The sequence below is a fragment of the Lontra canadensis genome, unplaced genomic scaffold (genome assembly GCF_010015895.1).
Source record: "Lontra canadensis isolate GAN:19392208 unplaced genomic scaffold, GSC_riverotter_1.0 scaffold39, whole genome shotgun sequence".
Classification (NCBI taxonomy): domain Eukaryota; kingdom Metazoa; phylum Chordata; class Mammalia; order Carnivora; family Mustelidae; genus Lontra; species Lontra canadensis.
In genome coordinates, this window is record NW_022631033.1 from 16,339,039 (window position 1) to 16,358,755 (window position 19,717).

At 40.2% G+C, this 19,717-nt stretch overlaps 1 protein-coding gene across 1 annotated transcript in view; it reads left to right on the top strand.

Moving 5' to 3' along the window:
* Positions 1-7,840: 7,840 nt before the first annotated feature.
* Positions 7,841-19,717, top strand: part of GTF2E2 (general transcription factor IIE subunit 2) — a 61,525-nt gene continuing 49,648 nt past the window's right edge. Inside the window, exons 1-2 of the mRNA XM_032869955.1 lie at positions 7,841-8,020; positions 16,866-17,035. Coding sequence (XP_032725846.1) covers positions 16,870-17,035 — 166 coding nt within the window. The 5' untranslated portion in view covers positions 7,841-8,020; positions 16,866-16,869. The remainder of the gene's footprint in view (positions 8,021-16,865; positions 17,036-19,717) is intronic.

The following is a 19,717-nucleotide window of genomic DNA, read 5'->3' on the forward strand; positions in this document are numbered from 1 at the left end:
ATAAGATTTTCTCTGGGCCACACTGGCCTCTTTTCGGTTCCTCAAAAAAAGGGTCAGTTCCCTCTACCTAAAAAAGTACTCCCCACCCCCACCCTGCCATGGCTCACCTTTCCTCTTACCTCAGCTCTCTGCTCAGTTCTCACTTTATCAGAGATACCTTCTATGATCTTGTCACTCCCTATCCTCTGGTCCTACTATAGTCTTCATATTACTATCCAAGATTATGTCATGTTTTGCATGTATAGGAACATATAAAGTAACAAATCATAGCTTATATACTTATATATACAAATACACATTTTATATGCCTACAAATGCACATAGGTATATAGGTATATCTGCGAGGGTCTATATTCTCCACTAAAATAGATTCACTAGGATAGGAACTTTGTATTGTTCACCTATGTGTCCAAATAGCACAAGAATAGAACCTAGATCATAGCATTTGTTGAATGGGGAGAACATGGCACGGGGTGATGGGCATGATGATAAGAGCACTGAATGAAAGGGATTAGAGATGTTATTGGAAAGCAGGCCAGGTTGGGATGTAGGCCCTTCAGAGGAGACAGGATTTTATAATAGAGATATATGTCTAGGAAAGGTATGATTTTTGTGTAAGAAAGATTCCTGGAGAGATTGGTGGCCCTCTTCCAGATTTGTGGATGGGTTTCAGGAGACTAGCCTGAATCTCAGATGAAGAGGAAGGGACTGGATGAGAAGGGTCTGTAAGGGATCTGTGGATGGGATTTTTAGGTAGGGCTAAGCACCATGGTAGGTAGGAAGCTCTTTCCCAAAGGGTTAATCAGGACTCAGAGGCCATTTCCTTAACTCCAAAGGGATTAGATCCAACAGATTGCTCCAGAAGAAGGAGAGACTTCAAAGGATGAGAATGAATGAATCCAGTCTACCTTGTCAAAAGAAAGCAAAGATTGGCACTGGATAGATCTGAGGCATGCACTATTTTTATGTGTTCTTATCAGAAAGACAGTGAAGATGCTGTCAGGTAAGGGTGTATTGGGATAGCTGACTGCTTACTAAGAGGCCCTAAGTGAGAAAAGGTTGGTGTTGAAAGTAGAGAGAGACTAACGATAGACATTGTGTTAGGAGACCAGTTGACCTCTTAGGAGGAATCTTGAGGAAGTCAGTAGGACCCAGGTTGGTACTTAGCTTTAAAGGAGTGGAAGCTAAAAAGTGTCCGTGCACTCATACTTTATCAGGCTGGGATGAACTCAATGGCTATCAACCATGAAGTTTATTTCTCACTCATGCTACATGGTTATTGTGGATGGGCCACACCTATGCTTCATATCTTCTTCACTCTGGGATCAGGGTGACAAAATGTCCCAATCTGAAATATGGCAGGGTTTTATGGAAGAGGGAAGAGCAAGACAGTGCTTTGCTAAAGATAGCTCTTAAGTGAAATCTTCTCCCTGGATGTCACACATGTCATCCTGTTCACATTCCATTAGCCAAAGCAAGTCACATGCCACTCCTATGTTCAACACAGTGGGTGGTATAAGCCTCCTTCAGGAAGAGGAAGTGAGTAATTATGAACAATTATATAAGCTACCACAGATGCCATTGGATTTGGCAATTGGGAAAGCCTTGGTGACCTTTGAAGGGTTTAATTGGAGAGTTGGGTAATAATGATGGCTCTAATGTACTAATTACTTGCTATAGTTTACATACTGTGGTGAATGCTTTATATTTATTATCTCACTTTAATCTTTGTTAGGTGTTCCTCCTCAAATTTGCATATTGAAATGTAACCCCCAATGGGATGATATTAGGAGGTGGAGCTTTTGGGAGGTAATTGGGTTGAGAGCGTGGAGCACTCGGGATTACTGCTTTAAAAAAAGAGACAGGAGAGAGCTTCCTCGCTTCTTTCCTTTCTGTCTCTCTCTCGCCCTCTCACCACCCCCACCCCACTCTCTGCCTTGTGAGGACACAGCAAGAAGACAGCCATCAGCAAACCAGGAAGCAGGATCTCACCAGATCCCAAATCTTCTGGTACCTTGATCTTGGACTTTCCAACCTCCAGAACTTTGAGAAATAAATGTTTGTTGCTTAAACCAAGTCACCCAGTTTATGGTAATTTGTTATAGCGGCCCAAACTGACTGAGACAATCCTTTCCATTACAAATGAGGATTAGAGAGATCAGGTGCTGGCTCAAGGTCATAAGACTAGTTAGTGGTGGAGCAGAGATTCAGGCCAGTTCTACCTGGCTCCAAGGCCAGTATATGAACCCCTGCAGAGTAAAGGGTCCTAGATGGAGGCAAGAGCAAATGTTTTCTTTTTGGAGGACATTTGTGAGAGCAAGGATTGTAAAGTAGCAGAATATGCCACCATAAAATATGCAACTTTAGCATAAAGATTATTTTGAACTGGAGATAACTGAGAGGCAGATATAAGAAAGCTTCCTGCCCTCCCCTTTATTTGCTTAAAAGTAGGAAGATGTTCTCCCTACTCTCTCTACCAGGAAGGACAAATTTATTTATGGAGACATATCTATCTATCTATCTATCTATCTTTCTATCTATCTAATCTATCTATTTTAAAGATTTTATTTTTAAGTAATCTCTATTCCCAATGTGGGACTCAAACCCTACAACCCCAAGATCAAGGGACACATGATCTACTGACTGAGCCAGGAGGGATCCCCTTGTTGTTTTTTGTTGTTGTTGTTAAGATGCTAAATAATGGGGCATCTGGATGATTCAGTTCATGGAGCTTGGGACTCTTGATCTCTGGGTGGTGAGTTCAAGGCCCACGTTGGATGTAACAACTACTCAAAAATAAAATCTTAAAAAAAAAAAAAAGCTGAATAAGCTCAAGTTCTACCCATCTCCTTTGAATTACTCATCTCCAGGTACTCCCATATGTATGTGTGATGGTCACTATAAACTTGTTTATTTTTCTTTTGTTAATCTCTCTTTTGTTAGTCTAATTACAGGACCCTGCCTGAGAATTTAGATTGGTGGTGGTGTGGGGGAGACTTTTCCTTCTTCATGAGATGAATACTTGGGAAGGAAGCAGGGTCCTAGAAACATATTTACAGAATTCTGTAGGCTACCTAAGAAGGCTGGGGAAAGGCTCTAAGGGAACATCAATGCTGGGGAGATTCAAGACAGTCAATAAGCAAAATCCTTACTTTAGTTCTTGATTTGTGTGGATGTGAGCTAATTTGCTTTTTTGAGCTAATTTGTTAATTTGTCTATTTTGAGAGTTTAGGTGTCTATTTCGTTTGTTGAGATAGATGAACAGGCGAGGGGAGTTGAAAGGCAGTTATTTTTCCTAAAAAAACAAAACAAAACAAAACAAAACCACAGCAGTTATTATTTGATTCCAGAATGCAGTAAGTTAATTTGCCTTACTGTAGTTTTCCTCTTTCAAGCAATTACATTGCATAAAAAATTAAAATGTAAAATTAAACTACTACATAAAAAAGAATGAAGTTCTGATACATGTTACAACATGGATGTGCCTTGAAAACATTGTATCAGGGAGTGCCTAGATGGCTCGGTCCCTTGAGCAACCAGCTTTTGATTTCTGCTCAGGTCATGATCTCAGGGGTTCAGTGGGGAGTCTGCTTGTCTCCCTCTCCCTTTGCCCCCCTCCCACCATATGTACTCTCTCCCTTTTTCAAATAAAAAAATAAATTTTAATTTAAAAAAAAAAGAAAATATTTAGGGGCACCTGGGTGGCTCAGTGGGTTAAGCCTCTGCCTTCGGCTCGGGTCATGATCTCGGTTGGGGTCCTGGGATTGAGCCCCGCATTGAGCTCTCTGCTCAGCAGGGAACCTGCTTCTCCCTCTCTCTCTGCCTGCCTCTCTGCCTACTTGTGATCTCTCTCTCTCTGTCAAATAAATAAATAAATAATCTTTAAAAAGAAAAAAGAAAACTCACTTAAAAAAAAAGAAAATATTTTATCAAGTGAAATAAGCCAGACACTAAAAGACAAATATTGTATTATTCTACTCAAATAAAATATCTAGAATTAGGTCAAATTCACAGAGATAGAAAGTAGATTAGAAACTATTGAGCTGGGGAGAGAAGGATATGAGGAGTTACTGCTTAATGAGTATAGAGTTTCTGTTTAGAGTGATGAAAAATTTTAGAAATAGTGATGATGGTTGTACTGTATTGTGAATGTAATTAATGCTACCAAGTTATAAGCTTTAAAATGGTTGAGGGGCGCCTGGGTGGCTCAGTGGGTTAAAGCCTCTGGCTTCTGCTCCGGTCATGTCCCAGAGTCCTAGGATCGAGCCTCACATCCGGCTCTCTGCTCAGCAGGGAGCCTGCTTCCTCCTCTCTCTCTCTCTCTGCCTGCCTCTCTACCTACTTGTGATCTCTATCTGTCAAGTAAATACAATCTTTTAAAAAAATGGTTGAAATGGCAAATTTTATGTTATATACCACAAATATAATTGTAAAAAAAATTAATCCACTATATTAGAATCCGTGGTTATATTGAGTTGGAATAGGAGGGCTTGGGTAAGTCAGGACAGAGAGTGTTTTATAAAATATACAAATTATGTTTCCTTGAAGAAGTCACCATTCTTTCCACCAAAGAGTAGGTAGGATATTATAATCACTCATGAGATAAGACATAAATGGCTATTGTATTAGTGGCTTGGATCATTGTTCATATAATTTGACACTAGCTACACCTTTCTGATCTGGAAGTACTGAGGTTGCCAGTACATAGGTGATTTGAATTATTATAGGATTTATTTAAGTATCCATCATGGAGACTTCAAGCATATTGCACAAACAGCCATGTCTCTATAGTCAAGCCCCTCACCTCATTATGGGATAGTTTTTCCATGTCTTCATGAATCCGGATGGTGCCTACATTGTATAATAAGAATGAGAAGGTAGAATAAAAATCTGTATGTTTATTCCCGAATCTTGAATTCTCTGAACTCAAGCTGATTTAGGTTGATACTGTTTGGAAACAGTTAAGTTGGTCATTGACATGGTCAATATTACCAGCAAACAAATGGAATCCTTTTTTTTAGTTCGTTTATAGTGTGGTGTTCTTGTGTAAGTACTTCCAACACAAAAACAGCCTAGTTCTTGGTCATATAAGGAGCTGATTTTTGTCTTCACTTGAGGAGTACTATCAGAATACAGTATATCACACAAAAGTGCCTTGAATGAATGCAGTCATGGTTTTCAGTGCCTAGTCATAGGCAGTATAAACATTAGTAATACCACGGGTTGACCAGATTCAACATTTATATATGTTAATGACTTGCCAGGATGTGTATAGGAGTGTTTTAAGCTGGGCAGTGATAATAACAGGTAATATTTGGGTAAAGAAGGGGCAACTGAGATTTGAGGGTTTGAATTGTAAATAACATATTCTAATATTGGTGTTAGAAAGCTTACCTGGCCAAAGTCTGTCCCAGTTGGCTGAAATGAGAGAAGACATTGAAATAAAGTAATAATAGTGGGCATTTTGTTAAAGTAATTAAACAAGAAGGCTGTTAGACCAGGGAGGCTCTAATGCCTTGGTAACCTACATAAGCAAACTGAAACCTAAGCCTGAGTCAATGAACTTGAATCTGAGAAAATGAAACTTCATAACTACTAATCACAAACCAAGTAAGCTTTCCCAAGTAGAGTAACTGCTTATTCAAATACTTCTTTTGATTTGCTTCGGAATCTTCTTTATAAAAACCTTTCCCCTAGCTCCTATGGGTGGAACGCTTCTAACCATTTTCTGTTTGGGGCTGTCTGACTTGAATCAATGTTTGCTCAAATAAACTCTTCAAAATTTTAATGTACTTCAGTTTATCTTTTAACAGTTCACTGAGCACTTTCCTTGTGGTAGATCTAGTTCTATAAAAGCATGATTCTCTAATTGTTAAACTCATAATTGTCAAGTAACTAGAAAGTGACAGATGTCAACATTTTACTTAACACAAGTGGAAATAAACAAAGGCTATGCCAATGAAAGAGATCACAGAGTGTACTGTATAACACTGAAGTCTGCCATTATCACTTTTACTTGATGGAGATTCAAAGGCAGTTAGGGAGAGGGGAAACTTTCTAATGAAAAAAAGGGGGAATGCTTCTGGTAGGCTCTTGGATTTTTAGATTTATTATTTATTTGAGAGAGAGAACATGTGACACACAGGGAAGGGCAGAGGGAGAGAGAGAGAGTCTCAAGCAGACTCCCTTCTGAGGGAGGATCCTGATGTGGGGCTCCATCTCACACTCTCATGATCCCAAGATCATGAACTGAGCTGAAATCAGAGTGGGACACTTAACTGACTGAGCCACCCAGGAACCCCATGGTTCTGATTAAAGGTTGTTGATAGGGGAATCTGGAGGTGGAACCACTAGAAGTGGGGCCCTCAATGTGATTGGTTTGGAGAGCGTATGTATTTGTTTTTTTTTTTCTAGTTGGTCCTCATATGTGTAGTTGGTCCTCATATGGGTGTGTCTATGTGTGTAGGGGAAGTTGGCAGCCTGTGAGCAAATTTTGACCATCTTGAGCGGATTGCTGCAGAAGCTGGTTTTTTATGTGGTTCAGAGTTTTATTATTACATATGGTCTAGCCACTGTCCTATTTGTATATTAAATCTCTCACTCATTAATAAAAGAGCCAGCAGAATGATGGAACTGGTTCCAAGAGGATATGAGAAACTAGGCTTTATATAATAATTGGGGAAAAGAATAATGAAATAAAAATTAATATATTGATACAAAACATGGCTCATCTTCCTCAGAACTAGGTGATTTTAACTTTTGGGATACATTTTTTTCACTTGCTGCTTGCTCCTTCTCTCCATTATACTTCATCAGGTTTTTGTTTTTTTTTTTAAACCAAACTCTGAGTTTACTGGGTTGTAATATTCCAGCAAAGTTATATTTCAGATGAACATTGAATTTCTTAGAAAATCCTCTAGAATGAAACTAACTTCAAAAAGCCATATTTCAATCATCTTTTGGCTTTATTTCCAAGTTTTGAATAAATAAATATGTACTATTTCATTTAGTCTTCACAACAGTCCAATGCAAGTACCCTGTTTTAGTAGTACAATTATTATTCCCATTTCTCAGATGAGAAAACGGAGGCACAAGTAACTTGACTAACCAGTACAAAGGAATTAAACAATAGCTACAGAATAGCTGAGTACTGGCTTTGCTGCCACGTCAGGTTATAAGAGTGAGGGAGAAGAGCCGCAGGGAATGGACGCACTCCAATACCTTGAAGGCTGTGGGCAACGCCAGTTATCTTTGTCGCGGCTTTATTCCTGTGTCTTTGATGCTGCTGCTGAATTTTAAATCCTTGTCCAAGGGAGTTCACAGGTGTGGTGGCTGGGAATTTGAGCTGGGCTGCACGTCCGTATTTGCCTTTGCTAGCTGTCTTGAGCAAGTCATTGAGCGTCACCTGGCCTATTGTTTCCTGACTTGTAAAAGAGAGAGCTGGATCGATTTTCTTGGAGTTCAGGTGTCGCTGACTAGTCTTTGAAGTAAAGTACCAAACACCTGGAGGAGGATCTGGCTGCTTTCAGCTTGCGCAAAGTAAAGGTTTGTTTTTTTTTCCATTGTAGCAACCGCTACTATCTTCCTACCTAATCTCATTCTCCGCCCTTCCTCCCCTCCCAGGCCCCCCCCGCCCCCTGCCCTCCGTTGTCATAGAAATCCCGGACGCCCCACTGGCTGATTTCCCCGCCCGCGCTACTCCTGGCGGGGCACGTGACGACGCACGCGCGTCCTCGGTGGCGGGGGCGCCGCGGTGCCTGCCGGGACGGAGCTCCTAGTAGCCTGATCAGGAAGTGGCGGGCGGAGCCCCCGGCCAAGTCGCGCCGCCTCAGCCGCCTCAGCCGCTGCCGCCGCCGCCAGTGCCGAGACCCCGACCTGGCGGGGCGCTGGGCGTGCGTGCGGGCAGGCGGGGGCGCTGACGAGGAGCAGGAAGCGGTGGCCACGCGGGCGTGGGCGGCGGGTCCAGGTGGAGGCGCTGGGAGGCGGCGGCCGGTCGCGTGGGGCGGCCCTCCTCGCTCAGGTAGGGGCTGCGGCTGCCGGGTGAGGGGAGCGGAGCCCCGGCCTGTTGTTCCTCGGGACCGCCTCCTCCCGAGGGGCGAGCGCGTCTTCCAGCTCTCGGGAGGCTGGGGCTGCGGTCCTCTTCGCCAAACACTGAACACAGTAACAACTTCTTGGGAGCATTGTCTTTTAGGCCTGAGGTCTATGGAGCAAACTTTTGGGTTGGAAAGAGGGGAAGTTCGCAGTCCGAGCTCATTGTGTCTCTTCTAGCCCCGGACTTTACATAAGCAGTAGGTGAGCGAAACGTGTGTGGAGTTTAGGGAACCACGGTGTCCAACTAAAGGCTGTGATTTAGATGCACCTTTACGGGTTATTATTATTATTTTTTAAGCTGTCTTTTGGAGACTGGGTTTGTAATGATCGCTAAACTTTAGTGAATTATAGTCGTTTTGTCTGCAAAGTCTAGAGACATGTTCCAAATCGAAACACTACGATACCTCGTCATCTCTCCATGCCTGTGATTTAAGAGGAAAACAGTTTCGTTTCTTACCTTGCTGGCTCTTTGCAGTGTTCTTAGATGCTTAGTGGCCGCTCTAAGGCTTTCGCAGGGAAAGGCAAAAGAGAGCAGAAGTAGAAAGGTTGGAAAAAAAAAAAAAAAAGTCGTATGGTAGAGTGGAAAGAACGTGTGCTTTGGAGCCAGAAGATTTTGATTTAATTTTTTTGGCTTCTCAGGGACCATCCGTGGAGGAACACGTTAACTCCCTGAGTTGTGATGATTTTTTTTTTTTTTTTTTTTTTAATGGGACTGGGCATGGTCAGTATGTGTAAAGCTCTACGGATTTTTTGAGTAGTGTGAGAAAGAGGAGGAAAAGTTAGGCGGAGCGTGCGATGGTGGGAAAGAGAGAGAGAGAGAGAGACATTAAGCCTTCTGCTCGAGGTGCCATTGAACGTTACCCGTAGCACACAGGTCACCTTTGTTGTAGAGGCCTTGACCAGCATTTCAGGTCTGGAGCAAGGAAGCATTTGATTTAGGAGGCAGGGGATTCGTGTCCTGGCCTGAGTACTTACATGCTTACGAATGTGTGACCTTAACTGTCCGTCTTCATTTCAGATTTCACACATTAAAATAAGGAATAAAACTAACACCTGTTGTCTCCTAGAGTTGTGAGGCTCAAGTGCTGTAAGCATTCGTAAACTGTAAGGCTTTTAAGTCTGTGTTAAAATTCTGATTAAAAGCCTGATTTAATTACCTCTCTTTACAAGGTGAAATAAACACGATTCCTGGTTTTGGCTTGTTGCCCCTGCTTTATCACTGGTGATTTCTCCTTTTCCCCCCCCACACTCCCCCACCCCCTCCCCACCTTCCTCACGCTAGCATAATCATTCTGTTACTTCTTTTCAGATCCAATTCAGAATAGTAGCAGTGAGATAACATACTTGTATAGCTTTATTATTTAAAAATTTCTTTTGGCGCGCCTGGGTGGCTGAGTGGTTAAGCGTCTGCCTTTGGCTCTGAACATGATCCCAGGGTGTTGGGATCAAGCCGGCATAGGGCTCCCTGCTCAGCGGGAGGCCTGGATCTCCCTCTTCCACTTCCCCTGCCTGTGTTCCCTCTGTCACTGTCTCTTTCTCTGTCAAATAAATAAATAAAATCTTCAAAAATATTAAAAAATTGCTTTTCACAAACATTGTCTCATTTTAAAGTTGGGCTAGATGTAGAAAGCATTGGCAGTGTCTTCATTCTGCTTATGATAGAATTGGATTTAGAGAGGTCTAGTGGATTGCCTAGGGTCATGTTGCAGTTAAAGGTTAGTACTGAGGGGGTTCCAGAAGTCAGGTCTTTGATACTAGTGCCAGTGACTTACTCATTCAACTAAAGTTTACTCTGATTATTTCTTATCAGTGCTTATATTTTTAACTTTTAGCACTCTTAAGTCACATTTTAGTCATTGCTTTTTAAGCAAGCTGCCCAGTTCTTAAATATTCTTAAATGTAAGCTGCTTGAAGGCAAGGGTTTATCTTCTGGAGCTTTTCAAAGCTTAGAGTACATCAACACAAGACAAGTACACAAAGCTTAGAGTCACAAACACAAGGCATTTAATAAAGGCTTGTAAAACCTATAATAAGGCTAAAGCAATTTAAAGATGTTTTTGTGTTCATTATTCATTTAACAAGTATTTATTTAGCTACACAGTGCATGAAGACTTTCACAGTTAAGATAGGGGCGCCTGGGTGGCTCAGTTGTGAGTTCAAGGCCCGTGTTGATCTCCACGCTGTGCATGGAGCCTATTAAAAACAAAGCAAAACAATAAAGTAAAAAAAAAGAAAAAGTTAAGATAGAGTCTTTTTCCTCCCAGACCTTCCTTTCCTGCTTGTGAAGAATGCAAAGACCATTTACATGGTCAGCTTGTTGCGCTTCCTAGACTTCCCATGGTATTCTAAGAGAGTTCAAACAAGAGAGGAAATTATTTTCTTTTTTAAAGATTTTATTTATTCATTTGAGAGAGAGAGAGAGAGAGCAAGCGTGCAAGTGATTGAGAGCATGAGCAGGGGGAAGGGAGAAAGAAGCAGATTCCCTGCTGAGCAGAGAGCCCAATGTGGGGCTTGATTGAAGGACCCAGAGATCATGAGTGAAAGGCAGATGCAGATGCTTAACCATCACAGCCACCCAGGTGCCCCCAGGAACTTTTTTCTTAATTGAAGGATATTTGACATACAATGTTAACTTCAGTATTCAGATATACAAAATAGTGATTTTATTTTATTATTTATTTATTTTAAAGATTTTATTTATTTATTTGATAGAGAATGAGCACAAGTAAGGGAAGCAGCAGGCTGAGGGAGAGGGAGAAGCAGACTGCCCACTGAGCAGGGAGCCTGATGCCAGGCTTGATCCCAGGACCTTGGGATCATGACCTGAGCCAAAGGCAGCCCCTTAACGACTGAGCCACCCAGGTGCCCTCAAAATAGTGACTTTACAACTCATTACCTTATGCTGTGCTTACCATTTATCCCCATACAATGCTATTACAAATGGTAATTGATTGTATTCCCTGTACTAAACCTTTCGTCCCTATGACTTATTCCTTAACTGGAGGCTTGTATATCCCACTCCCTTTCACCCATTTCACCCATCCTCATATCCCACTCATCCCCCTCTCCTCTGGCAACCATGAGTTTATTCTGTGCTTATGGGTCTCAAGAGAGGAACTTTTAAAAAAAATTTCAGCATAGTTAGCATACAGTGTTAATGTTAGATTCAGGTGTATAATATAGTGACTTACCAGTGTCATATACTACTCACTGCTCACCAGGTGTACTCCGAATCTCCATCGCCTGTTTCACCCATCCCTCCCACCCACCTCTGGTAACCATCAGTTTGTTCTCTATAGCTAAGAGTTTGTTTTTTGGTTTATCTCCCCTCCCCTCCTTTGTTTTGTTCCTTAAATGCCACATATGAAATTATGTGGTATTTGTCTTTCTCTGACTGCTTATTTTGCTTAGAATTATACTCTCTAGATCCAGCCATGTTGTTGCAAATGGCAAGATTTCATTCTTTTTTTATGGCTGAATAATACTCCGTTGTGTGTGTGTGTGTGTGTGTGTGTATACACCACATCTTTTTTTTTTTTTTTAAGATTTTTACTTATTTATTTGATGGAGAGAGACATGGTGAGGGAACACAAGCAGGGGAAGTGGGAGAGGGAGAAGCAGGCCTCCTACAGAGCAGGGATCCCGATGCAGGGTTGCATCCCAGGATGCTAGGATCATGACCCAAGCTGAAGGCAAAACACTTAACGACTGAGCCACCCTGGTGCCCCTATACCACATCTTCTTTATCCATTCATCTATTGATGGACACTTGGGCTGATTCCATAATCTGACTGTTGTAAATAATGCTACAGTAAACATGGGGGTGAATATATCTTTTTGAATTAAAGTTTTTATATTCTTTGTTTGAATACCCAGTAGTGTGATTATTGGATTGTAAAAGAAGAGAGGAACATTTTGACCTCAGCTCGGGTACCAATATCATGGTCCTGAGTTCAAGTCCCTACTTAAATAAAATACTTTTGAGTGATCTGTGGCTTCCCTCGTTGACTGAAGTTGTTTAGAACTGTGGCGTTTTCCAACTGGGAAAAAACCAAAAGAGGTCTGTCTAGTCCCACCTCCCTCTAAATCAGGAATATTCTGTACATAGTTCTAACAAATTTTAATCCAGCCTTTATATCACTTAATGATAGTTCACTGGTTTTATTTATTTTTAATTCTTAAAAAATATTTACTTGAGAGTGAGCGAGAGAGCACAAGCAGGGGGAGCCACTGGGGCTTCCCACCAAGCAGGGAGCTTGATGTGGGGCTTGATCCCAGGACCCCAGGATCATGACCCGAGCCAAGGGTGGACGCCTAAGCGGCTGAGCCACCCAGATGCCCTGACAGTTCACCAGTTTTAAAACATGCCTTTTTTTTTTTTTTTTTTGGATTTGATTTATTTATTTGACAGACCGAGATCACAGGTAGGCAGAGAGGCAGGCAGAGAGAGAGGAAGGGAAGCAGACTCCCCGTTGAGCAGAGAGCCAGACACCATGCTTGATCCCAGAACTCCAGGATCACAAACCAAGCCAAAGGCAGAGGCCTTAACCTACTGAGCCACCTAGGCACCCCTAAAACACACCTTTTCATTAAAAGTAATTCTGTTGGTTTTCTCTCTCGCTCTCTTTTTTTTTTTTTTTTTTTTTTTTGCAGCGAGCCTACATCTGCCTTATTTCTGCGTGGTAGTTCTGATATTATTTCTAGAGTAGCATTGTCCAGTAGAAATACAATGTGAGCTACAAATGTGAACCACGCATGTAATTCAAAATTTTCTAGTAGCCAAATTTTTTTAAAAACTAGAAAAAGGGGTGCCTGGGTGGCTTAGTCTAACTTAAGCATCTGCCTTCAGCTCAGGTCATGATTCCAGGGTCCTGGGATCCAGCCCCGCTTGGTGGGAAGCCTCCTGCTTCTCCTACTCCCCCCTGCTTGGGTTCCCTCTCTCACTGTGTCGAATAAATAAATAAAATCTTAAAAAATAGGTCACTTGGGTGGCTCAGTGGGTTAAGCCTCTGCCTTTGGCTCAGATCATGATCTCAGGGTCCTGGGATTGAGCCCTGTGTCAGGCTGTCTGCTCAGCAGGGAGCCTGCTTCCCTTTCTGCCTGCCTCTCTGCCTACTTGTGATCTCTCTCTCTCTGTCAAATGAATAAATAAAATCTTAAAAAAAAAACTTAAAAAAATAAAATAAAAACTAGAAAAAATTAGGGTGAATTTTTAAAATGTTTTCATTTTTAAAATTATATTTAAAATTTTTCATTATTGAAGTATAATTGACAGGGGTCCTTGGGTGCCTCAGTTGATTAAGTGTCTGGTTCTTGATTTCAGTACAGCTCTTGATCTCAGGGTCATGGGTTCAAGTCCTGTGTTGGACTCCATGCTGGGTATGGAGCCTACATTTAAAAAAAGGAGAAAAAGTATAATTGACATAGAATGTTATATTAGGGGCGCCTGGGTGGCTCAGTGTGTTGGGCCGCTGCCTTTGGCTTAGGTCATGATCTCGGGGTCCTGGGATGGAATCCCACCTCGGGCTCTCTGCTCAGCGGGGAGCCTGCTTCTCTCTCTCTCTCTGCCTGCCTCTCTACTTGTGATTTCTCTCTGTCAAATGAATAAATCTTAAAAAAAAAATGTTAGTTTTAGGTGTACAACGTATTGATTCAACAAATACATACATTACTCAGTGCTCATCATAAGTATAGTCCCCCTTTGTTACCATGAAACATTATAAAATTATTATTGAGTATATTCTGTAATGCTGTACTTTTGATCTCCATGACTTATGCATTTTATAACTGAAGTGTATACCTCTTAATCTCCTTCACCAATTTTTCCCATCTCCTCACCAACCTCCCCTTTGGCAACTACCAATATGTTCTTTATATTTAAGAATCTGGTTTTTTTTTTTTTTAGATTATACTTATAAATAATATATAGTATTTGTCTCTGCTTATTTCACTTAGCATAATACCCTCTAGGTTCACCAGTGTTGTCTCAAATGGCAAGATCTTTCTGTCTTTTTTTTTTTTTTGTGGCTAATACTCCATTGTATGTGTGTATATCACATTTTCTTTATCTGTTGATAGACACTTGGGTTGCTTGCATATATTGGCTATTTTAAATAATGCTGCAATAGACCTAGGGCTGCATATATCTTTTTGAATTAGTGTTTTTGTGGGGCGCCTGGGTGGCTCAGTCGTTACGTGTCTGTCTTTGGCTGAGGTCATGATCTCCGGCTCCTGTGATCGAGCCCTGTATTGGGCTCCCAGCTCAGTGGTGAGCCTGCTTCTCCCGCTCCCACTCCCCCTGCTTGTGTTCCCGTTCTCTCTCTCTCTGTTGGATAAATAAAATCTTAAAAAAAAAAAAAAAGAAGAAGTAGTAGTATTTTTGTTTTCTTTGGATAAATGCCACTAGTGGAAGTATTGGATCATATAGTATTTCTATTTTTAATTTTTTGGAACCTCCATACTGTTTTCACAGTGGCTGCACCAGTTTGCATTCCCACCAACAGTGTATGAGGGTTGCTTTTTCTTCATATCCTCGTCAACACTTGTTATTTCTTGTCTTTGATGCCAGCCATTCTGACTGTGAGGTGGTATCTTACTGTGATTTTGATTTGCATTTTCCCTGATGATTAGTAAAATTAAGCATCTTTTCATGTATCTGTTGGCCATTTGTATGTCTTTGGAAAAATGTCTATTCAGGTCCTCTACCCATTTTTTTACTCTGAGTGGTTGTGTTATTTTTGGTGTTAAATTATGTAAGTTCTTTATATATTTTGGGTATTAACCCCTTATCTGTTATATCATTTACAGATGTCTTCTCTCATTCAGTAGGGTTTCTTTTTGTTTTGATGGTTTCCTTTGCTATGCACAAGCTTTTTATTTTGATGAAGTCTCAGTAGTTTATTTTTGGTTTTGTTTCCCTTGCCTGAGGAGATATATCTAGAAAAATATTGCTAAGGCCAATGTCCAAAAGATTACTGTCTTTGTTATCTATTATGGGATTTAAGGTTTCCGGTCTCATATTTGGTCTTGGATCCATTTTGAGTTTATATATGTGTGTGGTGTAAGAAAGTGTTCCAGTTTCATTTGTCTTTTTGCGTGTAGCTGTCCAGTTTTTCCAACACCTGAAGGGACTGTCTTTTCCCCCATTGTATGTTCTTGCCTCCTTTGTCGTGTATTCATTGACATTTCAGTGTGGGTGTTATTTCTGGGCTCTCCGTTCTTTTGATCTGTGTGTCTCTTTTTGTGCCAGAACCATACTGTTCGGTTACTATAGCTTTGTGTATATCTTGAACTCTGGGACAGTGATACCTCCAGCTTTGTGCTGCTTTTTCAGAATTACTTTGGCTTTTCAGGGTCTTTTGTGGTTTCATACTAATTTTAGGATTATGTGTTCTAGTTCTGTGAAAAGTGCTATTGGTATTTTGATTGGGATTGCATTGAATGTGAAGATTGCTTTGAGAAGTAAGGACATTTTAGTGATATTCTTTTAATCCATGAGCATGGAATATCTTTCCATTTGTTTGTGTCATCTTCAATTTCTTTCATTAGTGTCGTATAGTTTTTAGAGAGTCAGTCTTTGACCTCCTTGGCTAAATTTATTCCTGGGTATTTTATTCTTTCTGGTGCAATTGTAAATGAGATTTTTTTTAAATGTCTCTTAATACTGCTTTGTTTTTAGTGTATAGGAACAGAACAAATTCCTGTATATGAATTTTGTATACTGCAATTCACTGAATTCATTCATTTATTTATTTTTTTGTGGAATCCTTGGGTTTTCTATATGTAGTATCATGTCTTCTGTAAATAGTGAGTTTCACATGTTCATTACAAGTTTGGATGCTTATTTTTTTTTATAATCCTTTTTAAAAAAGATTTTATTTGAGAGTGAGTGTGTGAATGGTGGGGGTCAGAGGGAGATGGATAAACAGACTCCCTGCTAAGTTGGTAGCTCGATGTGGGGCTTAATCCCATGACCCTGAGATCATGACCCGAGCCGAAGGAAGACACTTAACTGGCTGGGCCACCCAGGCACCCCACAAGTTTGGGTGCTTTTTAATTTTTCTTGTCTGATTGCTGCATCTGGTATTTCCACTACTGTGTTGAATAAAAGTGGGGAGAGTGGATATCTTTGTCTTATTTCTGATCTTAGAGGAAAAGCTTTTACATTTTAACCATTGAGTATGATGTTAGCTTTGAGTTTTTCATATTTGGTGTTTATTATGTTGAGGTATATTCTCTCTAAACCCACTTTGTTGAGAGTTTTTATCCTAGACAGATTTTTATTTTTTCACATGCTTTTTCTGTATTAAGATGATCATATTGTTGGAGGAAATTAATTTTAATGTTTTATTTAACCTAGTGTATCCAAATTATTATCACATCAACATGTAAACAATCTAAAATATCTCATCAGTAATTCTAAAAGTTTTTTGTACTATGCCTTGTAAATCTGGTATATATTTTACACTTAAAGTACATCTCAACTCTGGCCCCATTTCAGGTGTTCCATAGGCACATGTGACTAGTGGCTCTCATATTGGGCATTGCAGCTCTAGAGCTTTAGAGAATAATTCGGTTTTTCTTTACTAGTGGCTAGCACAGTGCCTGACACACAGTAGGTACTGAGTAAAGATTTTTAAGTGAATGAATACAAGTTCTAATAGAGAGCTAATAGTAAAGGTAATTTTGTTTGGAAGTAATTCTTGGGACCTATGGATTTGGCTTATGGGTTTGAGTAGTTAGAATCTGTATTAAAAATACTTCTATCTTTGCAGAATTATGGATCCAAGCCTGTTGAGAGAACGGGAGCTGTTCAAAAAACGAGCTCTTTCCACTCCTGTAGTAGAAAAACGGTCAGTATCTTCTGAATCATCATCATCCTCATCAAAGAAGAAGAAAGCAAAGCTAGAACATGGAGGATCATCGGGCTCTAAACAGAATTCTGGTTAGTAAAATTGACTTTAGGACTGTCCACTTTTTATTTTTTTAGGAAACCATTTAGTCATGGCAAGTTCATTTTTCCCGTTCAACATTTGTATTTATTGGTAGACACTTTTTTAAGGATAAGGGAATGTGATGATAAGAGAATATATATTGTTCTTAAGATGTTAATAGTCTTGTGTTATAGTTAGAATTTAGGTTATTCTCTTTGCAGAAAATGACTTTGTTGAAGTTTATTTTATATACCATATATTTCACTTGTTTTATGTGTACAGTTCAAAGATTTTTAGTAAATTTGCTGTATTGTGCGCCTATTAATATAATTGTATTGTAGAACATTTCCATCATCCCTGAAAGTTGCTTTGTGCTCATTTACCATCACTTCTTGTTCCCACCCCAGCCCCAGATAACTAGTAGTCTACTTTCTGTCTCTACATGTTTGCTTTTTCTGGACATTTCATATAAATGGAATTGTATAATGTGTAGTCTTTAGTATGTGGCTTCTTTTACTTAGCATTTATTTTTGTTGTTTATGCTGTTAACATGGTATATTACATTAGCTGATTTTTCAGATGTTAAACCAACCCTTGCTTTCTTGGAATAGATCATATTTGGTTGTGGTGTATGATTCTTTTTATTTGTTACGGGATTCAGTTAGCTGGTATTTTGTTCAGGATTCATCTATGTGTTAGTACTTTATTTTGCTTTATTGCTGAAGAGTAATCCATGTATGGGTATACTACAATTGGTTTATCCATTCATCTAATAGACATTTGGATTATTACTAGTTTTTGACTATTATGCATAGTACTGCTATGAACATTAATGTACAGGCTTTTGTGTGGACTTACTTTCTTTTCTCTTGGATAGAGAACATAAAAGTGGAACTTCTGAGTCATGTGGTAAATTTATTTTTAACTTTTTAAGAAGTTACCAAAATGGCCATACAGTTTTACATTCTCACCATCAGTACATGAGGGTTCGAGTTTTTTTCATTCTTTTTTTTTTTTTTTTTAAGATTTTATTTATTTATTTGACAGAGATCACAGGTAGGCTGAGAAGCAGGCAGAGAGAGGAAGCAGAGAGCCCGATGTGGGGCTCGATCCCGGGACCCTGAGATCATGACCTGAGCCAAAGGCAGAGGCTTTAACCCACTGAGCCACCCAGGCACCCCGTTTTTTTTCATTCTTATTAAGACTTGTTATTTCTTGTCATTTTGATTATAGCTATTCTAGTGGTTGGAAAGTGGTATCATTGTGTGTTTTAATATTCTATTTGAGAGAGTACACACCAGTGGGGGAGGGGTTTGGGCAGAGCAGGGAGCCTGAGGTGGAGCTTGATTCCAGGATCCTGAGATCATGATCTGAGCCAAAGGCAGGGAGATGTTTAACCAATGGAGCCATGCAGGCACCTGTCATTGTGATTTTAACAGGCAGTTCTGTAATGGTTAATGATGTTGAGCATCATTTAATTTGCTTATTAGCCATTCCTGGGTCGTCTTTGGTAAAATGTTTATTCAGATTTTTTTGCCCACTTAAAAAAGGTTTCATTGTTTTCTTCCTATTGGTTTATAAGAGTTCTTTATATATTCTGGATACAATTTTTTTTTAAGATTTTATTTATTAGAGAGCATGAACAGGGGGAGGGGTAGAGATAGAGGCAGACTCCCCGCTGAGTACAGAGCCCCACGTGGGGCTTGATCCCAGGACCCAAGATGAAGACAGGAGCCAAAGTCAGACACTTAACGGACTGAGCCACCCAGGCGCCCCTATAGTAGATTTTTTTTAAAGTAATTTTTTAAAAAGATTTTATTTGAGAGAGAGAGCAAACAAGGGAGCGCAAGATATGGGGTGGGAGAGGGGAGGGCAGAAGGAGAAGCAGACTCCCTGCTGAGCAGGATGCTGGGATCATGACCAGAGCTGAAGGCAGATGCTTAACCCACTGAGTGACCCAGGTGCCTCAGAAATACAGTAGTTTTTTGTACATTGATCTTGTATTCTCTAACCTTGCTGAACTTGTTCATTCCTTCTAGGTTATTTGTGTGTGTGTGTGTGTGTGTGTGTGTGTATGAATTCCATAGGATTTTTTACATACAAGATTATGTCATATGTGAATAAGGACGGATTTACTTTGTCCTTTCCAGTGTGAATGCCCTTCCTTCTTTCCTTCCTTCCCTCCTTTCTGCCCTGGACTGGCTAATAGAATGTTGAATACAGGTGGTGAGAGTGAACATCTTTGCCTTGTTCCTGATCTTAGGGGAAAGGCAGTCAATCTTCCACCTTAATGCGTGATCTTAGATGCATGGATTTTGTAGATGCCCATTATCAGGGCAAACTAGTTTGTTGAGAGTTTTGGTTTTTGTTTGTTTGTTTGTTTAAAGATTTATTTATTTGAGAGAGAGCGAGCACAAGCAGGGGGAGAGGGAGAAGCAGACTCCCCGCTGACCTGGAGATCATGACCTGAGCTGAAGGCAGCTGCCTAACCATCTGAGCCACCCAGGCACCCCCAATTGTTGAGAGGATTTAATCTTAAATGGGTATTGGAGGTTGTCAAATGCTTTTTCTTCATCTTTTGAGAAGATCATGTTCTTGTTTATTAATAATACATTAATTGATTTTTCAGATATTAAACCAGTCTGGCATTCTTAGAATAAATCCTACTTGGTCATGATGTATAATCCTTTTTG